The sequence below is a fragment of the Panulirus ornatus genome, chromosome 64 (genome assembly GCF_036320965.1).
Source record: "Panulirus ornatus isolate Po-2019 chromosome 64, ASM3632096v1, whole genome shotgun sequence".
NCBI classification, from domain to species: domain Eukaryota; kingdom Metazoa; phylum Arthropoda; class Malacostraca; order Decapoda; family Palinuridae; genus Panulirus; species Panulirus ornatus.
This window is the reverse complement of record NC_092287.1, coordinates 26,023,774-26,037,772: the sequence shown is the minus strand read 5'-3', so window position 1 is coordinate 26,037,772 and position 13,999 is coordinate 26,023,774. Positions and strand designations below refer to the sequence as shown.

The 13,999-nt window shown below is 48.4% G+C and overlaps 2 protein-coding genes across 2 annotated transcripts in view; one reads left to right on the top strand and one right to left on the bottom strand.

The window, feature by feature from the left end:
• LOC139746117 (uncharacterized) overlaps nucleotides 1-9,747 on the top strand; it is a 45,334-nt gene extending 35,587 nt beyond the window's left edge. Inside the window, exons 2-4 of the mRNA XM_071656971.1 lie at nucleotides 713-1,030; nucleotides 1,310-1,407; nucleotides 2,431-9,747. Of these exons, the coding sequence (XP_071513072.1) occupies nucleotides 713-1,030; nucleotides 1,310-1,407; nucleotides 2,431-6,673 (4,659 nt within the window). The 3' untranslated portion in view covers nucleotides 6,674-9,747. The remainder of the gene's footprint in view (nucleotides 1-712; nucleotides 1,031-1,309; nucleotides 1,408-2,430) is intronic.
• LOC139746293 (RAB6-interacting golgin-like) overlaps nucleotides 1-11,103 on the bottom strand; it is a 90,475-nt gene extending 79,372 nt beyond the window's left edge. Inside the window, exon 1 of the mRNA XM_071657382.1 lies at nucleotides 10,873-11,103. The gene's annotated coding sequence lies outside the window, so the exon portion shown is untranslated. The remainder of the gene's footprint in view (nucleotides 1-10,872) is intronic.
• Nucleotides 11,104-13,999: the final 2,896 nt, after the last annotated feature.

Here is a 13,999-nt window from a genome sequence, read left to right as displayed (position 1 = left end):
CTCTCTACTCGTCTCTCTTGTGCAACAAGCGTCATGGCTCCACCTACCACTCAGCAGTCTAAATGTCATCCAGCTCTGTCTTTACGTAATCTTAAACTGTATCTATCCTCTCACTGAGCCACTCCCTGTCACAACCTCTTCAATAGCCTTCTTCTCTGCTCTCCATTACGGGTAAGACAAGCTCTGACACTCAAGGTAGTTCAACTGGTCCAACTGATGCTTCCTCGCTCAACTGACCTCTGTTAACCTTCAATTTCTATTTGTCTTTCATAACATTTCAACCATCAAAAGCTCTCTTGTTCAAATCACGTTTCGTGTTTCATTGTGTGTGTGTGTCTTTAAATCTTGGTGGCCTATGACAGCTCCTCACCAATCCACCGTACAGACCCCCATGTACCTCAACAAATGTCCAAATTCATGTCAATGCACGTTGAACAGTTGACGACCATAAGGTCAAATCGTGACCTCTACCCATGTGTCCAGATTCATCAGAAACTATGTCTGATTAATCATTACTGTCTCGCTGTCTTCCAGTCCTTTGCTAAATCCCTCTTTAGTACATTACCTATAACAAGATGGCTGCCTTATACACGTCCTCAGTCTTATATCCTATACGAATATTTCCCTCCTTTGTTATCCTCAACTATATACCCTGGACGAACATCCTCCTCCTGTATTATGTTCTTATCAACCTTTCTTATCCCCCCCACAGATGCGGCCAACGTCCGGTGTGGTGGTAAGTAGGGCATCCGCCCTTCTCTCTCTCCTGCTGCTGCTGTTGCTGGTGGTCGCCGCTGTCGTGGACGGGGAGACGACCCGGGGCGATGACCTGGCCAGTCGTCCTCGCCAGGGCCGCCTGGAGGAGGGAGAGGAGGAGAAGGAGGGGCAGGGCCGCCTGCCGCCCCACCCGCTGTACGACTCCCTGCCACAGGACAACAGGCGGGTGCTGACGCTGGGCCAGGCCGACGACCTCCCCAACGAGGTCTTCGAGGCCTACCTTCACCATGACCCCTACGGCGACACCGTCTCGGTGAGTCCACCTGCTGGTACCCCTCCGTCAGCCCCTACCCGCTGGCACCTTCAATCATTCCCAGTGTGTTCCTATGTGCACGGTCAAACTTGAACTCTGCCTAAGACAGGACAGGACTAGTGCATGACAGTAGTACCTGTAAAGTCACATTCTATATTGTTGCCTAAGATTGGACAGGCAATCCCTCACTGTGTGTGTGTGTGTGTGTGTGTGTGTGTGTGTGTGTGTGTGTGTGTGTGTGTGTGGCGGAGTAACCCACCGAGTCTTGTTCTCCCCCAGGGTTACAAGCTGCCCAATTCCTTCTCCTCGGCGCCCTCCTACGCCGACCCGTCGCTGCTCTCCGCCGTCATGCAGCAGGCCGACCAGGCCAACTTCAGGTAGGTGCTGGCCTTTAAACACTTGGGTGCGTGGCGGACAGGTGTCCTGCAGGTGGTTAAGATGGCTGTCAGCTGGGCTGGAAGGTGATTACGTGACTGGAGGATGGTCAGGTCGTTCACAAGGAGGTCAGATGGATGCATAATGGGTAGATTGGTGGCTGGAATGCACGGAAGACGAGTTGCTGGAAGAGGGGCGGACGGGCGAGTGGAATGGGTGACATCGGAGTGGAATGGAGGACTGGTGGGTGGAATGGGAGGGATCAACATTACTCACAGCAGACATTTGAGGAAAAAAACAAAAACAAGTAAGACAATATATGGGAAGACAACATGGTGAAGGAAACATAAGGTGATGACGACATGCATCACAAACACCAGGACACCTTGTTTTTTTAGGTCGATATCTTACTCCTCGGTGACGTCTGGTTTGGAGAACGACACAGCCCCTCGCTGACAGCTTGTGCTACTAACGAACTTCTCATCGAAATCCTTCACTCCTTTTTTTTGTTAATATCTTCATCCAGAATGTACGAAAATGGGGCAGTTCTAACACCAGATTCGAGTGGAAAAGAATGCGAGGTATCAACCCTCCCAGTCTGACCAACATTTGACCCACTTGTCCTACGCTGTACTGCTGGTTCTCTTTTTCTTCTTCTACAGACATTACTTTCGTTTCTGATCCTCTGAGAGGGCTTCACGCGTGCCTACACCATTCGCTAAACCATTAACGCATGTATTTACTCTGTGGCTATTGGCCAGCCAAGACCAACCGCACTTTACAAACGGTAACCTTTCTATGTACGCGACTGAAGCGTTCGACATTACAAAGATATACATATATATATATATATATATATATATATATATATATATATATATATATATATATATATATATATATATATATAAGCGAGTGCTAAATATCTGTGAAAGCCACATATAGTCATTTATATTATAACTATTCTGGGTTCGACTCTGCCTTATCTATCACTGACCCCAAATTAAGCACTGCTGCTTTTCCAGGTACCCAATAGTGACGACAGTGCCTCCGGGACCCGACCAAACGAACCCCAGCAGTGAGGAGGTGGCTGAACCCACCGCCCCGCAGGAGAATGAGATCAACCCGTTCCAGCTGTTCCCGCCGCAGTTCCATGAGCTGCTGGAGATCCCCCTCCACACTTACTCCAACGGCTCCTCCTTCAACACCCATGACCGCTTCCGTCCCGTGGGGCCGCTCATCTCAAAGGGCTACGCCAGCACCAAGATCCAGGGCAATACCAACAGTCGCACGCAGACGGGGCAAGACACCCCACAGGTCGTCTTCAAGCCCAAACCGGTCTTCAACGAAACGACGAAGCCCCAGAGGAAACACCAGGCCTCGACGACAGTCACCTCAACGACGACGGAATCGACTCGACCGTCGAGGAAACCGACAGAGCCGCCGTCGACTGAGCCACCCATTTCCCGAACCAGACCCATTACACAACGTCCTCGCGTTCGATCCACGACACAGTCCTATCCCTCCCGGTTGTCCAGTCTGCCCTTCCGTCCCTTACCCACCGGGACAACCCACAAACGTCCCCCTCCACGAGACACTGCCGGGTTACCTCTCGCTGAGAGGCCCTCTCGCCCGTCCGTAATTCCCCCACTGAGATACACCCGTCGTCCCTACACACGCCGGACCACCCGGCCGCCCTACACCTCACGCCCCACTACCACGCCTTACGCTACCAGACCCTCACCAACTACGCCAAGACCTTTCACTACGCCTAGTCCAACTACCACGCCCCGGCCTACCACCACGCCTCGCCCTACCACCAAGCCCCGACCTACCATTACAGCCTGGCCGAGCACCACGCCCAGACCCGACCCCACGACATACCGTTCCACACAGAGGACCAGAACTACTACCGAACCAAACCTCAGGCACGAAACATTCGAAGTTCCACAGAGGCCGACCGCAGCGCAGCCTGAGAGCGGTGATGTTTCCTTCGGAACGAGAATTCCTTCAAGACCTTCCCAGCCACGTCCCACCCCATCTAAGGCGGACGTGCGCCCTCCAGCTGAAACGCCACATCTCACCCGAGAGAAGGTGGACGTGCGTCCTTCAGCTGAACACCCACGCCCCATCCCAGTGGAAGTGGAAGAGCGCCCTCCTGTTAAACAATCACATCCCACCCCAGCGGAGGTGGATGTGCGCCCTCCTGTTAAACACTCACGTCCCACCCCAGCGGAGGTGGACGTGCGCCCTCCTGTTAAACGCACACGTCCCACCCCAACGGAGGTGAGAGTGCTTCCCCCAGTTCAACAGTCACGTCCCACTCCAGCGGAGGTGGACGTGCGTTCCCCTGTTCAACAGCCACGTCCTACCCCATTTGAGGTGGACGCGCGTCCTCCTGTTAAACACCCACGTCCTACCCCAGTGGAAGTGGACGCACCTCCCCCAATTGAACATCCACGCCCGACCCCATTTGAGGGGGACGTGCGTCCTCCTATTGAGCAGCCACGCCCAAGACCAGGCAGCAGGCGGCACCCACCCTCTGCCACTCCGCCACAACCGTCCCTCACAGAAAGACGTGATGAGGATAAAACTTTCCGGCCTTCTAAGGTCGACCCCTTCCTTCCCTCCGGACGTCCGGCTGCCCCTCGTCTTCCCTCGGCCGGTGGGGTCCGACCTGGCCACTTCGCGGGCTCCCGGCAGCCGCCGCCTCCCGCGGTCAACACGTTCGAGCCAACCACCTGGCGGCCTCCGACCTACCCTACGATCAACCCACTGCTGCTCACCAGCTCCCCCGAACCTCCTCTCACCTCCCTCCCACCTCAATCACACCCACCGATCAGGCCGTTCCTATCCTCTCTCCCCATTCCTGCCAGACGCCCAGCCCTTCCACCTATCCGCCCGTCCTTACAGCCCTCCCAGCCAGCCGGCGCCGCACCGCCCCTCCTGCGTCCGCCGCCCCCGCGCCCACAGAACCTCCCAACACCTTCTCACCTTCCCCAGCCTCTCGCAGGACCAGCCCAACCATCCAAACCCCAGTTTCCGGTCAGAGCTTCCCCACCAGCCTTGGCCAGACCGGTGGCTGACTGGCCGTCCCTGCCCCCGGCTGCTTTGGGACCTCCTCCCCGCCAGCGTGTACCCCAGCAGCCCCGACCTGCTCCCCCGGCGGGTCCCCAGACTACTGAGCGCCCCCGTCAAGAAGTACGTCCATTCCAAATAGTTCCCTCTGGACTGTCTCCACCACTTCCCCAGGAGGTGGCCGACCAACCTGACTCAGGTTTTACCCTTCCCCAGGAGGCTGGAAACTTGCCGACGCGCCCAACGCAGGACGAGAACCTGATCCGACCGCGGCCAGATGACGCCGGGCCCAACGTCCTGCCACAGTTCCGGCCGAACGCGCCGCCCCAGCAGGAGACCTTTGGGTTCCAGGACCCGCCAGCCAGGGTGTTCAACGTTCGCCCGCGGCCGCTCCGGCCTGACGGGCGTCCTGTGCTCAGCAAGCGCCCACCATTCCTGGAGAACTTTAACTTCTTCGGTCGTTCGCCCGTGAACCGCCGGCGGGGTGAGACCGGCCCACTAGCCGAGGCCAACAGTGCCAGCAATAAGGTGGCCAACAGGCGCAAGGCCACCACCAAGGGCGTCTCCGTCCAGTACCAGCTGACCCACGGGTCCGTGCCTAAGCATGCTCAAAAGGTCGTGTTAATCGGACCATTCCAGCAGCCGCCGCCCGGGGCACCAATCATCACCCTGCCGGACAGAGATCTCCCGCCTCCTGTCACCCCAGACGACCCGCTCGTCTTGCCTCCACCTCCCCTTCCTCCCCCACCATTTTCAGGTCACCGTCTCCCTCCCCCACCACCTAGGGTCCCCACACCCACCACCACCACCGGTCAAAGAACTCGCGTCCTGGAGGGGAAGGCTCAGGCTCCTCTCTCCAAAAGGACGTATCGAGAACAAGCTGGCGCCCGCGACTCTGCTCCACCACTCCCAAGCCCCCAGGCCTTAGTGCAGAAACCCCAGAAGCAGTCATCCCCTGCACCAGCAGACACCCTCACCAAGAAGGCCAAGAAGAAGGTGCCACTGGTCGTGTATGGTCGCCTGGTAGACCCCACAGTCTACGCCGCACCGGTGGACAATACTCAGACCGACGTTAGTACCACTGTCAACGTTACCGAGGTGAAGTTAGGGGGCGCTGCCGGCACGACGCCCCTGCGCAACTCCACCACGTTCTCCCGGGACGTCCCCGTCACCAACCACCTGGAGGAGGTAAGCGAGGAGCACAAGGAAGCCATAATTGCCGGCAAAATCAGGTTCCCTCCGTCGGGCGTGGAGAGGTCAGGAGAGGGCGGAGGTGGGCGCCTCCCCCCCGGCATCATCCCTGTCCCCGTGCCTATCCTGCCGCAGCAGCGGCATCCATCGCGCCGTCCCTTGCCCCCGAAGTCCTCCGGTAATAGTTTTTGGTCCTTCCTAGGGTTCGGTGACGCCAAGCCTAAGCCCGTGGCGGCTGACAGACGCGTGATGGTGGCGTCACCAGCGGCCAAGAACTCAGCCTCAACACCTCTAAAGACCCGCCCACACCCGGCCAGGGCCAACAGACCTGTCCCTCACATCCTTCTGCCGCCGCCACCGACCCCACCACGCCCGCGGCTCGCCAGCACCTCAGTACCGCCACCCGTATACACCTCCTCACCACCGACTACCACACCCGCACACCTGACCACACCCTCGACTCCACGTGCGCAGACAGACCCGTCCTTCATCACCGCGTCCACACCACACTCGCCGAGACCTACCGAGCCACGACCCGTCTACAAGCACACAACGACGGAGCGCACGACCACCGCCAAGACCTCGACCACCAACCCCACAGAGAATCCCCTAATCCGGTCCACTGCGCCGCCCGCAACCATCCCCAACGGCGATACAGAGTACCGGCCACACAAACTGGACACACAGGATCAAGGAACCATCATAGTGCCTGGGGTCCAGTCTTCCTCCTACGACGGCTGGAGGGTGGTGGGCGAGCCGGTGGAGGGTGTGGGCGCTGCCCTAAGCCCGGTCGTGTCGTACGTCAGGGAGAACACCCCAGAGATCATCATACGGGGTCCGACGCCGGGCATCATGGACGAAGAGGTGGTGACGGGCGTCATCAGCGACAGAATGGGCGAGGTCGAGGACGACCAGATGGTCCAGTTTTCGTCCAAGCTGAACGTGGAGACGCCAGGCATCGTCAGGAGCTACTGGATCGAACCACCCGTGCTCGCCTAGACGTGGCCGGACTTGAGCCTTGCAAGTGACGATATACTCCCCTTATCACCACGGTGTGTTGTGACGGAGGAACAACGTTGCGTTGACTTGGGCGGTGGAAGTGATGCTGTAAAGCCACTTAATCATGCCATTGACGACGACACATTAACGGAAGTCCACTTAATCATGCAAATGACTACATGTACGAAGATACAAATACGTAAAAATAAGAGCCCCTGATACACCCCAAAAAGCCTAACTCAAAGGCTTTTTACTGTAGAATTTATGAATGTGAAGCTAAAGTGGTCTGTAACAGCATCATGTTTCAAAATCAATTTTCTAACAGACACAAGACTTGCGGCTTCATCTGACTCGCTCTTGGAAGTGAGGCAACACAGATGAAGCTCAAAAGTCACACACAGACATGGTATGATGTGGTGCAAAGCTGACCAAAGACGATTGATTTCGAAGTCGACACACGATAAAGAGCTGATGGCTTTGTATATGGGTATAGGGATCATCAGCTTTCCATGAATAAGTTTAATAAGTCATCAATTAATAGAGAAAATTCAGCTAATGGCGAAAACACTGAAATTATGTCTACGAAATTTCTGAACGAGTTTGCTCCGAGAGAGGAAAATGCTATTTCTGCAGTTCCACACATCGTACACCGAGAACCATCGACAAACCTATTACCAAATTCTTCAGCTCGCAAAACCCTTCCCTACGATCAACAATCATGGGTGATTTTCGTGGCTTTACAACTGAAGATAGTAACCAACGTGCACGCAACGATACGACCTTTCAACACGACGGTACGACCCTTAGGTATCATGGCATGGCCTCTAAACCTATCTCCTTAAGAGGTCACGCCATCCTACCCAACGGCCGTTCTCTTTGGGTCCCCCTTCTTGTGTTTGGGTGGTGACGGCGTCTGCTGGGAGATGTGCATGTCATAATAATATGATCCATGTTATTTTGTAGTTTCGAGACTAACGTCGAGTTCAAGTGGTTGTACCGGCCTGTTTTAAGGGTTACGTCCCAAACCCGTCAGAATGGTTCAATTCTGAAATGTAACACGGGAAAACGACTAATGGACGCATGAGAAAGATGAACGCAGCTGCTAGCAAAGGGTCTTCTGCTTTTAAAACTGTACCAAGTACTCTGCTTTCACCTGTAATGCACATGTGTCCACACGCCAATATATATATATATATATATATATATATATATATATATATATATATATATATATATATATATATATATATGTGTGTGTGTGTGTGTGTGTGTGTGTGTGAACTGGAAAAACGTACATGTACAGTGGCATGATAGCATATTGCTGCAAGACGGACTGCCTTCAAAGACAGACTTGATATTTGCCTTCTCTGTCGTTCGTGACAACGACAAATATTTACTGCAAGACAATACCCTGCATTCCCCCTATGTGTCGTCTTTGACACACACACACACACTTATATCCTTCACACGATAGGATATCGTGTTTTGTACAGTTGTAAAACTCTAAGTGGCATTCATATTTATTTCCATGACGTAGAGTAAACTCTACAGTTAATGGATATAACTTTAAGATAAGTATTTCGCTATTAAGAAATCAAAATGGGCTTTTCAACGTGAAAGCCTAGCCCTCTACAGAAGCTTGGGATGGAAGGGCGGAACTTCGCCTGCTCAGACAAACTTGCTATAGCGCAAACAGCACTTTCCTGATATCAAATGTAATTCAAGAACTATACTGTACGTTGGGTTGCTCTTCTGTGTATGTATATCCTGTTCTTCACACCACATATTTTCGTAATCTGATGAGCAGTAGATGATCATACCTAACCATTTTCAGAGAATAATTCATATTTTCTTAGCCTGGAACCAAACTCGTGTGGCCACAAGAGTGAGTTATAATATTTCTTCAAATTAAATACATGGTTTTTGCATCTCATCCAAATATTTTTGCTCATAAGTTTTCCGATACAACTCTAGAGTAAGCTTATGAATATAAATCAATGGAAATGGACTTTACACAATACTCATAATTCACATAATATGATCTCCACATACCCCCTTTACATTTGTGTATCAGACTGTGTGTATGTGCTTTGCCTTTCCTTGTCTTCCCATAGCATCGTAGTTCAGTAGTTACATTCGTCAAATGATTCGTGTTTGTAGACTGTGGCAGCATATCAGAGGGGACTGAAATCTACTATTGACGTCCTTTCTAATTTCCTTCCTTCATCGTGGTTTTCCATCTACATAGCTTACTTTATATTTTCATATATAATGCGATGGTTCAACACTTTCCATAAACGCATACTTTCAAATACAACCCAATATCTGTTACTTCAGAATTCAACAACTTCAGTGATTCCTTTCGGTGTATATTTCAAAAGAACTATTAGTATTATCAACTCATCGCAAAAGAAAATGTATCAAATATTTCTCACCAATCTTCTTGACAAATGAATGCATAGATTTATGGGATCTACATCAGCTTTAGCAAGGGGACCAAAGCACCAGGCAGCTGCTGGCATGGTCATAATCACGAATCATTAGTTTCTGTTGATATGTAAGGCAATCGCACATGATAGCAGCTGAAAAATCCTAATCATATATATATATATATATATATATATATATATATATATATATATATATATATATATATAACGAGTCTGATACGTCTTCATTATCATTCGTACCTGACAACCTGATCACCAGTTGACACAAAGTGCTCAACAAAGAAGGAACAGCAGAGCATGAGTGACTGTTCCGCTGGCGGTGATGAACAGTCATTTCTGCAGCAAATACTTAGCAAAATTATGTTAAACCACGACGGTACGACGCTTAGGTCAGGCCTTTGAACTAGACTTCAATGGCCATTACCCTCAAAGTATTCCTAAGGGTTATAACGTCATGCTGACATAAGCACTCCAAACTCTTTCCCGATAGCTAACCAATGTGTTCCTTTTCATGATATTTTAGGAACAATCTGTCAGGGTTTTTCTCATGTATATAATTCTTTTTTCTTCATCAATGTTCACTGTGAAGACTAACAAGTCATTTATAATGAAAATTCTAATATATCTGGTGTTTTCTTTTCCTTCACAAATGTATACATTTGACACGCCTAGGAACCATATATATCATTTCAACTCACGTGAGTGGAAATTTGTACTTATACTCCATAATGTATCGGAGAAAAAGCGACAAGAATAACAGCAGAGACGACTGAGCTACAGTGATTGTAGATATACATCGAACTAGGTTACACTCGCTACAACCATTGTTGGCTACGATCGCTACAACTAATTTGATAACTTGGCAATGGAGCTCCTGGGTAAAGTCCTAGGACCTCTTTCTCTCTTACTTTTCTTTTCCTACGAGGCCCATACGAGCAATGCGAGCGTGTATCATCTTGACATTAAACTGAACAGCTGAAGTTGATAAAGATTTGTCGATTGGTTAAAAATTGACGTTGACGACCATAAATGATTCTGATAGTCTATAGGCCTACAGCTCATGTAACTAACCAACTTCTTGTCCTACCTTTACTTGATTCAACGAACTTTTGAAGAAAAAAAATCGCCTCTCAAAGTCTATCCCAAATAGCAGTCATAAAAAATAGGTCATAACTTTGCTTCGAGTCCCCTGGGAAGGACAGGATCAACACAGTTACAACATCCAACCAGAAATATCTCCACGTAGAGACAACGAAGACTTCTACATTGATGGCCCAACTGCAAGCTACACTTCACACCGAAAGCGTCCATCATATTCCTCTTTAGAAAACATGCAATGAAGATGTGTACCAGCTGTTCAGCATTCTTTCAGTGCAACTCAGGTTTTTGTCCTGCCTCTTGCTCTCCTTTGTTAAGGATTTTCACAACACACTCGTGATCTATAGCCTAACTACAAATGTGATTCTAAAAAGTTCCATCCTAAGAAATACAATGCTCATGTTTATATATTGCAGTTAGCAACATGTTCAGGTTAGGAACAGAAACTGTTCATACTTAAGTCATGAAAAATGAATGCAATAACAGGCATACCAACTAGGCTACACTAAACTAAAAAACATTAGAAATGCTATTATCATTGTCGCATGATAGTACTCATATATATATATATATATATATATATATATATATATATATATATATATATATATATGCTAAAGAACTACGGGGCAAATTCCGCATCGAGCTTACCTGAAACATTGTTTACTGTCACTCGTTGAGGGTCGTCTTCAATCAACTTCCAGTTTATCCTTCTCCATAATCAATATCGACTTCTTCCTCGTTATTTCACACGGACACAGATGAGAATACATATGCAAATCTATTTCCAACTACTTTCGAGTGCACACTTTTTCATTATGGCACATAACACTAACGAATGACACACGCCACATGCACCACCTCGCCTCCCTTATGGTCGTCAACACAGGTGTCTATGACGTCGTGCCCCCAGAGGGACAACGTCACTACTGCGTCACGCCTTACATCTAGATTAACTACTACTAATCATGTACAAATAATGGTAAGGTCATATCTAAGGATGGGGATGTAATACTTTTTTGAGGGATAGTTTTAGGAGGTTTGTGATATTTTTGGTGGGGTACTATGTTAAAGGACACGAAATACCGAGGGAGGTAGAGGCTGTCCCCGAGTTCTGTAGTTTTAAGGGTACATGAGAGAAGGAAGAACGATTTCACCAGTTCTATCCAATCGTTTCATTAATTCATTGCTAATTACATGTAATTTACAACTTGTGCACGAAAATCTCGTAGTTTTATCCCTGGAAATAAGTAACCCTTAATCAGCAAGATAAAAATATTAGTTATGGTTTCTTGTGGACCTAATCATACTTTTTTTCGCGTAGGCTACAAGATTGGGCAATCGTGCCAAAAATGTTTTCCTAAACTGTAAGCGATTAATTCATAAACAAATTAAAAATGAGTAATTTTTATGCGTTCTATTTTGCTGTTGTTCCATGGGAACGTCAAAGAGAAATAATTAGAGCATCGACAGGCTTAACTCTCGGTAGTGCGACAAGACTTGAACTAGTCAGACCGGTCTCTTATATATATATATATATATATATATATATATATATATATATATATATATATATATATATATATATATACCCAGCAAACCTCCGCAACCTGTAGAGCCGAGTTGACGCGAGACTTTGCAACCGACATTTAGTTTCTTCCTAGGTTGGGCTTGTAAGTAGGGGAGGAATGGGTTAGGTTACGTTAGGCCTGTAAGTAGGGTAATAGGTTAGTTTACGTTATGCCTATAAGTAGGGTAATAGGTTAGGTTACGTTTGGTCTGTAAGTAGGAAAATGGGTTAGGTTACGTTAGGCCTGTAAGCAGGGTAATAGGTTTGGTTACGTTAGGCCTGTAAGTAGAGAATAGGTTATGTTACGTTAGGCCTGTAAGTAGGGTAATAGGTTTGGTTACGTTAGGCCTGTAAGTAGGCGGATAGGCCAGGTTACGTTGGGCCTGTAAGTAGGGTAATAGGTTAGGTTACATTAGGCCTGTAAGTAGGATGATAGGTTACGTTAAGCCTTAAGTAGGGTAATAGGTTAGGTTAGGTTAGGTTACATTAGGCCTTAAGTAGGGTAATAGGTTACGTTAGGCCTTAAATAGGGTAATAGGTTAGGTTACGTTAGGACTGTAAGTTGGGTAATGGTTAGGTTACGTTATGTTATTAATTAGGTCATGTTCATCTATGAACATAACCTTAGCTCAAAACTAAGAAATAACCAAATCTAATCTAAGGAGCTGGTCTGGGAACCCAGCCTAAGTAGGACCTAAGGACATAACCTAGGACCAAACAACCTGATGCAGGTTCTAATCTAGAACCTAAACCTACCTTTCCTAATTCCTAACCTAGCTTAGGACCTAACGTCCTAACCTACTTCGGGGATGCCTGAATATAATATGTATTTCATTATCATTATTATTTTGCTTTGTCGCTGTCTCCCGCATCTGCGAGGTAGCGCAAGGAAACAGACGAAAGAAATGGCCCAAACCACCCCCATACACATGTATATACATACACGTCCCCACACGCAAATATACATACCAATGCATCTCAATGTACACATATATATACACACACAGACATATACATATATACACATGCACACAATTCACACTGCTTTTATTCATTCCCATCGCCACCTTGCCACACATGGAATAACATCCCCCTTCCCCCTCATGTGTGCGAGGTAGCGCTAGGAAAAGACAACAAAGGCCCAATTCGTTCACACTCAGTCTTTAGCTTTCATGCAAGAATGCCCGAAACCACAGCTCCCTTACCACATCCAGGCCCCACAGAACTTTCCGTGGTTTACCCCAGACGCTTCACATGCCGATTCAATCCATTGACAGCACGTCGACCCCGGTATACCACAACGATCTAATTCACTCTATTCCTTGCCCGCCTTTCGTCCTCCTGCATGTTCAGGCCCCGATCACTCAAAATCTTTTTCACTCCATCTTTCCACCTCCAATTTGGTCTCCCACTTCTCCTCGTTCCCTCCACCTCCAACACGTATATCCTCTTGGTCAATCTTTCCTCACTCATTCTCTCCATGTGCCCAAACCATTTCAAAACACCCTCTTCTGCTCTCTCAACCACACTCTTTTTATTACCACACATCTCTCTTACTCTTACATTACTTACTCGATCAAACCACCTCACACCACATATTGTCCTCAAACAGATCATTTCCAGCACATCCACCCTCCTCCGCACAACTCTATCCATAGCCCACGCCTTGCAACCATACAACATTGTTGGAACCACTATTCCTTCAAATATACCCATTTTTGCTTTCCGAGATAATGTTCTCGACTTCCACACATTCTTCAAGGCTCCCAGAATTTTCGATCCTCCCCCACCCTATGATTCACTTCCGCTTCCATGGTTCCATCCGCTGCCAAATCCACTCCTAGATATCTAAAACACTTCACTTCCTCCAGTTTTTCTCCATTCAAACTTACCTCCCAATTGACTTGACCCTCAACCCTACTGTACCTAATAACCTTGCTCTTATTCACATTTACTCTCAACTTTCTTCTTTCACACACTTTGCCAAACTCAGTCACCAGCTTCTGCAGTTTCTCACATGAATCAGCCACCAGCGCTGTATCATCAGCGACCAACAACTGACTTACTTCCCAAGCTCTCTCATCCACAACAGACTGCATACTTGCCCCTCTTTCCAAAACTCTTGCATTCACCTCCCTAACAACCCCATCCATAAACAAATTAAACAACCATGGAGACATCACACACCCCTGCCACAAACCTACATTC